General features: G+C 44.4%; 1 protein-coding gene across 1 annotated transcript in view; it reads left to right on the forward strand.

Annotated features, from left to right (window-relative positions):
• Nucleotides 1-12,260, forward strand: part of LOC138497503 (chloride channel protein C-like) — an 876,774-nt gene that overhangs the window by 208,281 nt on the left and 656,233 nt on the right. Inside the window, exon 12 of the mRNA XM_069621029.1 lies at nucleotides 4,294-4,460. Coding sequence (XP_069477130.1) covers nucleotides 4,294-4,460 — 167 coding nt within the window. The remainder of the gene's footprint in view (nucleotides 1-4,293; nucleotides 4,461-12,260) is intronic.

Consider the following 12,260-nt stretch of genomic DNA (forward strand, 5'->3'; position numbering starts at 1 on the left):
ATAATAACATAATGATCAGGGTGACTGAAAAACACAGACCTTTGTGATAATACCCCTTCATAAGAAAAAAGGAGGTTAATCTGAATGCTGGCTGGATCAAGGCAAAGTGCTTAGACCCCAAGATATTTAATGTTCATCAGTGTATCAAGAAAAACAAAACAGGACACACTTGCTTATAAAAACTCTCTACAAAATACACAACGGTACAGTCCAGTCAACTTGTCTGGAATTGGATACTGGTAGGCATGTTTCTTCCCTTATAACATCTAGGGAATTCAGTTTATAGATAACATGTGAGCACAAAAAACTTACATTTCACAATTGACAACATAAAATCGGTAGTCGACAGTACTGTGTTTCAGCCAAAACGATCAGCCTTGTAATGAAGCTGGTGTGTAGTATGCCTTCATCAGGACGGAAGAACAGGTGGAAAGAGAGGGTGTCCTGTTGATCTCTGTCAAAGCAATGACAAGAGACAACGTGGTTTAGACGGTATGTGGTTTCAAGATCAGTTTTCATTATTTACAGAGGCTTATTCATGCTCCAAAATTCAAATGATAGTGATAATCTCGTAGGACATATCACTTAGCTCACCGTATGATGGATATCGCTACAGTGGGTGCTATTGCACAAATCCCCCTGTCCAGAGTACAGGAGATTGTGACCACACGATTCTGTGGTATCACGTGTAAGACCGAGTGCCTATGGTGGGACAATAGGATACCCAAAAGACTATTAGTCTAGTTGTGGGTGTATGTATTAAAAAAACATGCCCACCCAATGGTATGCTGCTAAGGACATCTTACTATACAGGGTCATTTTTATGACAAGTTTCTCAGACTGTAAAGGTGCAAGCTTTTTATACTTAACCAGCAAAGTAATATGAAAATCTGTTCTCTTAGCAAATACTTTGCTTTCCTGTGCGATTTTTTCAAACATGAAAGACAAGACTGAATGAAAGTTGCATATTTCACTTTGACGTCCCGTGTTGTCACTTCCCAATGCATGTCAGAGTCCCCCAATTTTTTTTTCGGGCTCGAGCCCTGTTTACCTTTACACTAAATGCAACGTTTCCTTGTTCAATAAAAAGGCACCATACTTTTGAATAGAAGTGATTGAAACGTTATGCCTTTAGAGCAATTTAGGACATATTCCTCTCTGCATAGGGTTTACGTTACAGGCTATTGTCAGAGCACTAGGCAGTTAACCAGGAACTGCTGAGGCAGGGGAAAGAGCATGCAGAAGTGACGTCATCAGCGTGACCGCAGCGTGTCCTGAAATCGCCTCTGTGTCATGTTCTGACTCGCTTGAGCTTTTTAGGCCGTTCCGACCTGAGTCCGTCCCTGAGTTTGGTTCATGTGCGTCCAAAACAAATAACATCCTCGCTCGGGTGATTATTTCCTTTTCTTCGGCGGAGCAGGCTTGGACGATGACCGCGCAAAAATGTGCGTGCAAGGTGCTGCAAGCGGACTATGCAACATGCGCAGACTGCTTCCTATCGTTCTAGGAGGTCGTTTGCCTTGGCCCTTTTCCCACAGCTTTCCTTGTGTAAACTGATAATGCAAACACGAGCCTCGCAAACTGCGGACATTACCAGCGAAGAGGAGCTTAGTGCTGTCCGCTCTAAAGGATGCTTGATGGTTGAGATCCACCATGCAACCTTTCTGAATCGACCATTCCACCCACGCTTTCGTTTGCCAATGTTGCTCATTAGTTTGAGGCGGTTCGTTTGTCTTGGTGATCGGTAAGTTTGCCCTTTGATCAGCAAGCCTGTAGAACTGTCTACAGAGAACGTGGCTATGGCTAAGGGTGTCTTTATTCAGCTAACGGTTTAGGGGTTCTGCTAAATAACTACCATACATGGCACAGGGAGTTGCCAGGTGCAAGTACGTGGGGTCAGGGCTTTAAGTGGGCCGGGGCTAGCCAGGGCCCAGGCCCAGTAGTCTCCAAAAAGGGCTCCCTCGATTAGCCCCAGCCACGCCAACACCTCCGTCAGGCAGCCTGTGTAGCCGAAGCACTGCAGTTACACAGGCTGCCTGCAGGTGTCAGCACTTCCGAAGGTAATAATGTCAGTGCTTGCAGCTCCACTTCTATTACTTAGCCGAAGGGGTGTGGCCAAAGATAGGATAGGCCTAAGATAAGATAGGCTAGGCCTCTCAAGGAGAGCCCCACCCTCAATTTCGAATCCCACTTAATGCATTGGGTGGGGTTCAACGTTGCCCAGAAGAGTGCAGGTAGTTAAGATTAAATCAAAACCTTCCACTCATCACCTTTTTAGCTCCAGGTTGGGGCGTGGGACATAGTAGAGTGTCCTGTCTCTCAATGATCAGCTCCACAGTTCCACTTAATCCCAGCTGGTCATCCTTCACTCTCTGCATCTGTTCCGCTGCGACGCGTAAGCATGGCGCTGCGCGCTGTGGCATGCCTCACCTTTATAGTTGCCCTTATAAACTGGTTAGAAAGAAAAAAACTCTCAGCAGTGGGGTAAACAGTACACCTTCAAACATAGAGACCAACGCATTTTAATAGTAAAATAAAAAATGAATGCTTTCCTAAGTATTCACCCCATCAAGCAGGGCCACGGGAAGGACCGATGCTGCAGGCATCTCCCTAGGGTGCCAAAAGTAAGTGGGTGCCCACGAAGCAGCAGCGGCCGGATGACGGATACTCTTCACCGCTGTAAATGCTAGCTGGTAGGGCATTAGATCTTGGAGCAAAAAATTGCGCTAGTGCAAAGAACAGATTCTTACAATTCATTTTTACACCAGGGAAATGTAACCATTTATTTGCAGCAGTGCATGCGCAATTTTGCATCGTATTAGCACTTGAGGGGAAAAGTGCCCCAGTGCAAAAAGCCTATTCTATGCTTACATGTCCATTTACAGCCACTGCATGAAAGACAGAAACAACTTCTTGTGCCCACGTTCAGCCTTACATTCTCACTGCCTTTATGCTAATAACGAACCAAAGCGACCACATTCAGCATTGCATGCCTGTATTCTGCCAGCACATGCCATCGCATGGCATTTAGTCTCAATCGGACCCTATAGATGGGTTTCTATATCACCTTGGCAGCAGCAGCGGAACAGGAGGGTATACATCGTTTCTGGTGCTAGATGACTATGCATAGTGATGCGCACCTGGATCTCCGCGTATGACACTGTTCCTAGCATAGAACTGTATGATGCAATGTAGTTGTCATTTATATAGCGCTTTTTATCATTATTATAGTGCCAATGCGCTAGTGCTGGGAACGCCCTCTGGGACTGAAGTCCAGAGTGTTGGAGGTCACGCAGTCGGATTAAAATGCGTGTGTGCATTTGGCCTTGATAAGGCTTAGCGGGGCTGGCCAGGCTCCAGTAGACAGCAACCCGCGGGTCAGGCCTGTTGATGGGTGCTGAGAGAGGTCAGGAGATGGCGTGAGTGCTGGAGACTCGCTATGTGTCCAGCTGGCCCGTATGTGTCATAGGTCTTCGCTGCATACTGTTGTCAGAGGTGTTGAGGCGTAGTCTGATGTAAGTAGGTCGAACAACATTGTGACCAGCGAGTCCGAAATTATCGCAGTCGTTGCTGTAGTCTGATGTGTGCGGGTAGCCATGCCTGCGGTCGGCAAAGGTCACCTTTGCACATGATTGTGAAATCTGGACCTGTGAGGCTAAACCGGGATGTATACAGGTGTTGCTGGCACCTGATGATGGGCTATGGACATATAGCTCCCAGAATGGTCCTATGAAGCAATTCCTGGCATATGATTATTATTTAGTTTTATTTCTGTATAACAGTCATGCTGGCTCCTTGACAGTTCAGAGCACTCCAACAATAACCGATATACATAGACCATGACCCGACGAATGCGACACGCTACTTTCCAGGGAGCCATGCTAGATTTGTTTGGCCAATGATAGAAACATAAAACAAGATTATGAAATATTGTATATAGCAATGATAGTCACTGTTTAGGAGACAACCCCACTGGCTTCCTTCAGACCGAAGTAGACGTCACAATTTAGCGTGCTTTGTTTGCTATTGCAACGTATGCACGCATGTCACATGTTCATTGAGACTGGCACCTGCTTTGAATGGACCATACTCACATGTGTTGTCAGAGCCCATGTATGGGTTGTGATTCAAGGGATTTTCCACAGCAAGTTATGTTTCTATATGATCTCCATTATGGCAGTAACTATTTGACTGCATGGTGATATTGGATGTGTGATTAGTATTGATAGCTTTGTGTGAACACTCTGCAATGCTTTTATGTTTGATGTATAGCAAAGCTGTTCTTTTTTCAAGGTGGAGATTACAAATGACGTGCAATCCATCCTACTCATCATGGTGGCCGTTATGGTGGCCAAAGCGATTGGAGATCGGTTCAACATGGCCTTGTACAGCTCCTTGCTGACGTTGAAGTGCATCCCGTACTTACACTCCGAGCCGTACGTCGTACACAGCAAAAAACAGTAAGTCTCCATGGACAGTATGGCGGGTTGCCTTAAGCAACATGGCTGACTGAGTTATTATTTCCACTGTGCGTCTCCACTGTTATGTTTATTCTGGGCTTGCTTGGTCGCACTCCGTAGGTAATGGTGCATTATGGTGCTCACGTGGTTTCTTTGCGATTCGTTTTTTAATTATCTTTCTCAATCTTTCATTTCTCAGTTTCTTCTTTTTCAATATTTGTTATGCATTGCTTTTGCAGTAATGAATTACTTCTGGATTTAAATTCTCTTTGAACTCCATCATCTATGTCTCCTTTTGTTTTTTTTTTTCATGGCTGTTTATTTGTTGTTTCTTTTTTGTGTTCTTGTGGTCTGTTGTTTGGAGACCTCTCACCTTATCTGCTATGTTTCAAAATGAGTGTCTGATTTAGTAAAGGGAAATGTTTTTGAAGGAGAATTTTTTCAAGAAGTTTCCCTTTTTTAACAGAATTGTTCTGAGCATCTTTACTCGAAAGTTATGTTCACATGTTAGGGTTCATGTCTATTTTAAATCCACTTTCCACTTACCTAAAATGTTGCCCCCCTTTGCCCAATCAACACTAAACTTCACATTGTACCAGTTTTTGTGAGTCAATTTGTGGAAATTGATTAAAGAAGAAATCGTATCAGGGTGTGAAAAAATCCAGTGTTTTTACATTGACTTGAAGTGCCTTCCTCAGAAATATAACAAAACAGCAGTCAAACCAACCAGACCCATCACTCTACGGTAGGAACAGAGTCCCCCTGAGCCCTGATTGCCTCTGATAAGTTGTTTTGATTCATCTTTTTTCTTAGATTTGTGTTAAAACATATTTTTACAAATGCAAGTATTTTGATCAATGAAAAAATAGCAATATTTCTGAAATAGGATTATTTAAAAAATATATCATGTTTATAAAAACAATGTTCACTGAAACATTGATTGTTCCATAAAGCACATGAATCGTGTATTCATGTAGCACTTTCACCTGTTGTATGTAATGCCTCACAAGTTGACTTGCAACCACTTCGGAACACTTTGCTATGCTTCCACATATCAGTTGTGCTAATTGACACATACTGAAGTTATAGGTGATGGGATGGATACGTTTTCACAAAGTCTGGTCGTTCCTGTAGATGGCCAGCGGTTCAGAGTTGTCATTGTATGTGTGGACAAGTTAGTAAAGCAGGTGGAACAAAGACACACAAAAGTTGTGGTGGGCCTCCAACATAGCATTACAGAAGAGTTGCATCCCAGTGTGAAAGTCTCCAGACAAAAGATTCTTTGAGCAGATAGGTTTTCAAAAGATTCTGAAGAAGATATACATTGGCTATGCTCACTTTTCTAGTTTATTCTGGAGTTCTCTAGAGCATGTGACTCTGTACTCTCATGGACTTTGCCACTGGTTTTTCCAATCATTCTTGGAGTGGTAGATTGCGTGCCGGTCTGCTTAATTGCAGTTCCCAAACAGTACATTGTGAAGGGCCCTATTTGGGAGGTATCCTGGGCCCTTCCTATCTTTCTATGGTGCACAGGACAAAACACTATTCAATGTTTTCAAAATGGCAGTCGTTTCCCGATATCAAGTCACCTCTAACTCTAACTGTGTGTCCCATTCCCTTAGGAAAATGGAGCGCCTTGGCTCGGCAGTGGTGAGAAGAGCTGCAGAATATTCTGCCCCTCATGAAATGGTTGCAAACGGCCCACACAGAAGGGGCACCTACAACGATAGTGGGCACACATTTGGTGTTACAGGATGGTCCTGGTGGGCACTTGTGTAATGCAAATGTGCACCCCCATGCAGCGCAAACAACACATGGCAACCTGTGTGCGAGGGGTGCACATTATGTAATGAGGCTCTTGAGCCCATGGTACCCAAACTTTGCATCACTGTGAGTGTAGGTTTGTACGGATGGGGCCTACATTTCTCTGGAGCCAATAGGTCACAGTGTTAGCATATGGGCAACCTTTATTTTGCATTATAGGTGCCGGTGTGCAGGATGAAATTAATAACACATCTTTTTACTTTCTATTTTAAATATTGACTACTGAAATGTGCATTTAGTGTTCTGACTGTTAGAACATTGTTGCATCATGAATGCTTTTTTAATTGATATGTCCTGTTAGTTATGTGTTTTTACATGCCTTCGTGTCTGGCTTTATTGTTTTTTTTTTTTAACTTTTCTTTATTGGCACAGCGAGAGAACAGACAATCAACATAATGTACAAGGTATATATGGTAGCAGGTACATGGGAGACAATACAATGTATGGGAGATACAGACGGGGTAGATATACAGTGGTACCTATGGCTGAGGCTCAATAGTGGGCTAGTTCACTTCACCAGGAGGAGGGGAAGACAGTAGTTCTAGGTCAACCTTGCTGTTCAGATAGGTACAACATTCTGTCCATACATTCTTGGGGCGAGAGGTCGAAGGGAGGGTATTAATGTAGTCCTCCTCGCACGCTTGAGTCCAAGTAAGGGCCCTTAGCCACATTTCAAAGGAAGGGGGGGAGCGGCGCTTCCAACATTGTAGTATGCATTTTTTGGCAACTATGGTGGCGACATTCAGAAACTTGGACCCTTTTCTCAATTCGGGGCTATCCCACAGGCCGAACAGTATAGCTAATGGTTCTGGAGAGATGTGGGATGCTGTAATCTCTGAGAGAGCGTTTATTATGGCTTTCCAGTATGGGCCCAGTGTGTCACAGGACCAGAACATGTGTATATGATCCGCGTCCGGGGATTTACATCTAGGGCATGTCTGACCCTGGTTGTGTGTAAACTTGTCCAGTCTGTGTGGTGTGTAGTATAATCGGTTTAGAAGCTTATATTGTATACACCTATATCTGGCATTTAAAGAGGTGGTACGGGTGTGTATGCACATTCTCTTCCACATTGCGTCAGTGATGGGAAGCCCCAGCTCATCGCTCCTTGTATCGCGTGCCATATGTGGCATATCTGTAGGGTTGGCCATCAACATTTTGTACAGCGAGAACACTACCCCTCTAGCCCCGGCTGAGTTAGATATATAGTGAATTACCGGCGAGTCTGGGGGCTCGTCGGGGTATGAGGGCCACCAGGCTCGAATCGCTGCTCTCAACCGGAAGTATTGCAGTAGTTCCAGCGAAGTGCCGGAATGACCGGGACGCCATGTCTGCGGGGTGATGAACTTCCCTTCAGGGTATAGGTCGGTCAGGGCTTGATATCCCAAGTCATACCAGTGTTTCATTAGGAGTTTATCGTGTGTGGGGCTTGTAAGAGGATTCAATTCAACACTACAGCTAAGTCAATGCCTAGTCTGGGATACTGAATGGAAACCCTTATTGCTATATCTTTACGTCCAGTTCATGCGTTCTGGATGACTACCCCTATATAACACCCCTCTCTTGGAATCCCCCTAACCCCACTGAGCCAAGAAGTAGTTCTGTTTTGCAAGTTTAAAAGGTTTATTTGATAATTTAAACAATATATATATATATCACACTTTATAATAAATTAATAATTGAATATCACACTTAACCTGAGCAGTAATCAATAATGGATAGTCCGGCACTAGCACACTTGTGAATAGGAACAGAAGAATAAGGTGGTAGAGAATGCTTTATATAAATTCAGATGGATGCAATGTTGAATGAAATGCAATACAGAAAATACTCAATATGATTTCAACAAAACAATGTAATCACTTTTCTCTAGCAATCCACTCCCCCCCTTTATGCAATGCAAGGAAATGGAAGGAAAGCACACAGTTCTCAGAAATGCAATCAAATGTAATTCAGTTCACCCCAGCAAGCTTAGACTACAGAAGTTTGAAACACAGGCCCAAAATGCTTTTATATGTGCTGGCAATGAAGTGAGGAATATGCTGAAAATGGTTTTAATTCCCTTTAGGAGGTTCAGGGTGAGTGAAATATACTTGTCATGAGTTCCGGCTCACTTTAGCAAGGATCTAGGAGTAACTAGCAGGTTAAACGAATTTTTGGCAAAGGAAAGCAATGAAGCTGCTGTTTTCACACGTGGCTGGATTTTTAACCAAATTGCAAGTCGCGGTAAAATTCGCGAGTGCGAGAATCGTGATTACGGAGAAAGTATAAGGAGTAGGAAGTCGGTTTGGAAAGGTAAGATTCTAAGCTTTCAGAGGAAAGTTAAACCAAGTTCCTAGCCCAAACGGTTCCAGAGATATGGACGATTAAATAAAGGTAGTTCTTCGGATTTGAAATTTTAAAAGTTCAAAGCGACAGGTTACAGCTTGCAGCTAGAAAATGACAACTGACAGCTTTGCAAATGACAGGTGACAGTTAGGAGGAAGTTCTGGTTAGATTAAAATAGATTGAATTATATTATTTTAACTAAGAGATTGGTTCTGCACAGTTCTGCTAGGTACTCACAATATATTTAGAAATAGGCCTCGCCACGGATCTGGTCAACAGGTTTCCTTCACTCGCCACGGACGGTCTCTGCGCACAGCGTCTGGGTCAGCTCTACTCTGCTGGTCTAGCCTCTCTGGATTCTGGATACTGCTCTGCTTTCTCTGGGTACAGCACTGCTTCTGGATCTTTCTGCACAGCTTTCTCTGGACCCAGTGCTGATCTGCACGGCTCCTAGATGCTGCTACCGCTGTTAGGTTTGCTGGATGCTGAGGCCTACTGAGAAGAGTTCTCAGTTTGTGGGTTTAGGCCCTTGCTTTGAGTTCTGAATCAAGTTCTTTGGAGTTTTAAAGTCTAAGTGTTGGATCTAGTATCTTCTGGATGTTGTGTGGTCCGGCAGAGCGCGTTGCAGCAAATGGATTTGAATGTCTCTATCTGTCCTGACTGTCTGCTTTTATGTGTTTTGAAAGTGGGTGGAGAGGCTAGCTTTCTAGGCCCTACCCCTCTCCACTTGTCATTGGCCACTTCCTCCTCTTCCCCTTGATTGGGGGAATGAAATGAAGTGTCATCATGATGAGGTCCGTTTATGATACAGAGAACCCACCCCTGTCAACTTGACACCCAAATCTATATCTGATCCAAATACATATTTACACAGGTACACATCTGTTTAAAATTACACGCACCCATCACATATCACATGAGGTATACTCTGTCCAAATCTTCTCTTCCTGAGAGCTTGCATTGAGAAATGGCAACTTTTTTGCGCTTTTTGGTCGGGTTACCAATATCGGATTCTTACTCAAATTTACCCAAATGTGTGCAAGGCATGCAGGCATTAATTGATGAAGTATCAGACTTTTCACATGCAGACATTTTAAGTAATACCCTCTTAACTGCTAGTTTGCCCCCAGATCATACCACCGGTTCTAAAAACCTCTTAAATTGTGGGCAGAAAAATCACAAGAATTATGGTACCATTTAAATAATTATGACAAGTCCGTACTATGAGTTATTCATCTTTTTCTAAAACCATATTCTGGCTACAGGGGTGTGTCTTTTCAGGTCACATTGTACAGAAACCAGTCTTTCCACTTTCTTCAAGCTCAGCCTCTGTCTCCAGTTTCTCCCCCTCCCAGTTTCTGCCAAGAGGAAGCCATTTTTATGGCCCCTGCAATAAACCATCTGCCTGGGTGAAGGGGGTTGCATTGTTCAGAGGAAGCCATTTTTACGACACCCCCAATAAAACATTTGCCTGAGTCAGGACAGGGCTTTGTTCAATTTCCTGCAGAGCCCAAGTAATTCAATCAGAGAAGTGTCATATCCCTTTTGGTGGGAACAGCAAAAGACAGCTAGGCCTGGGAACACAGCTGTTGTGCAAGTCTCAACTCCTGTCGGGGGTAGCTGGTGGGCAGAATTCAGTTTCATGAAGCCAGGTTTCAGATAAAATGTCACTTTTTTGTTCCCCAGTTTAAGTCAAGACAATTTTTACATATGCAGCTAGAATGCTGATTCTAAGTTCAAAACTATGACATTTCAACAGTGACAAACTATGTGACACTCAAAAGTAGGTCACTCAGTTCATTTAAACATTTTCGATTTTTGGTAGTTTTAAATCCAGTTTCAGTTAGGCTGCTGCAGACCTGCAGAGCTCAGCCAGTCTTGTTATGAACATTCAAGTCACTTCAGAATATAACTTTACATTGTATCCACCTCTCAGTAAATCTTTCTTTGGCCTGCTTTGGGTTAATTTATTCAGTTTTACACAAAGTCTGGTGGTTTTAAAACGCCGGCTTTCTGATAGTGGTGAGTACTGGTAATGCAACCATTTTTGGGATTTAAGAAAATGAATTCCCCACAGTTCTAGGTTGCTTTTGGCAATCAGCATTGCCATTCCCAATGGTTTCAGGCTACTGTGTGGGTAGTCCAATGGTGGTTTTAGGCAGCACCCTTCTGTGCCCATAACATCGGCAAAAATGGGTGGCAGTCTATTCTTCATGCATTTCCCTGGGCATTTTCTGGGAAGCTCTGGCCATCGTGATGTTTTCAATGCCAGTACTGCACAGTTTTTGAGGTAGGGCTCGGATGCATGGGTAAAAACATCCCACAGGCTGAGGCCAGGGAATTGCCAAATGGGCAGCCATTTGTAGTACGGGTGGTGGCCGGGTTGTGCCTGCAGTATTCGTTTCCAGCCCATAGTTGTAGCCATCACGGGGTCGGCCGGGCATTAGTATGAAATGTGTGGTGGAGTGAGAGAGGGTGTTAGTTCCCTCACTTGCTAGCTTCTCGAGCTTCACCTGTGGGGGGGATCAGTGAACGTGCACTAGTATGTGGCATGCTGGGCCTGCGTGGCTGTCCAGTATTTGGCAAAGTCAGGGGCAGTAAAGCCCCCCTTCTCATATGGAAGAGTCATATGCTGCCATTTCTTACGAACCGCGCTGGAGTACCACAGAAATTGGGCATACGCAGAGTGCAGTTTCCTGAAGTATTGCTTTCCGGGCCAGATCGGGACATTCACAAAGACGTAGAGCAATTTAGGGACAGTTATCATCTTGATTAGAGATAGCCTGCCTGACAAGGAAAGCGGGAGATTGCGCCATTTCAGCATTTGGGTCTCTGTAAGCTGCGTCACAGCCTCGTAGTTATTGGCCAGCAGTGAGGCTTTGGTGAGGGACACCTGCACCCCGAGGTATCTGATACCGTTTGATGACCAATGGAGGGGAAATTCACATGTCGGTTGTGTAGTGGTCGGCGTGAGCAGAACGATTTCAGATTTAGTATAATTTATAGAGAAGCCCGAAAATGTGCCGATTTTTGTTATGTCCCGTATGATCGGGTCCAGGTGAGCGGCCGGATCTGTGATGTAGAGAAGCGCATGATATCTGGAGTATCACGTAGACGTATTCCTTTACGTGTGTGTTTGTCTCTGACGCAGTCAGACATGGGTTCGATAGCAAGCGCAAAGTATCAGGGAGAACAGGCCGCCTTGGCGGGTAGCTCTATAGAGAGCGAAGGGGGCCGAGGTCCTGGTGTTGACCAGGACTCTGGCCACGGGGCCTGTGTAGAGCAGCTTGATATACGATATCATGCATGGGCCAATTTCCATTTTATGAAGTACTGCCCATATATATTGCCACAACATCATGTCTAATGCCTTCTGGGCATCGAGGGTGACCGCTACAGCGTTTGCGTTGGGGTCGGTTCTGGACAGGACATTGAATAAGCGATGGATATTGAGGGCTGTGGATCTGCCGGGCACAAAACCACTCTGGTCAGGATGGACTAAGTGGGTCATAATACGGAGGAATCTATTTGCAATAATCTTAGCAAATATCTTCATATCAGTGTTAATCAGAGAGAGGGGTCTATACGAGCCGCACTCATCTAGCGGTTTGCCCGGCTTGGGCAGCACAGTTATAAGCGCTTCGCGCA

Source organism: Ambystoma mexicanum, chromosome 5q (genome assembly GCF_040938575.1).
Source record: "Ambystoma mexicanum isolate Mex_15411 chromosome 5q, UKY_AmexF1_1, whole genome shotgun sequence".
NCBI classification, from domain to species: domain Eukaryota; kingdom Metazoa; phylum Chordata; class Amphibia; order Caudata; family Ambystomatidae; genus Ambystoma; species Ambystoma mexicanum.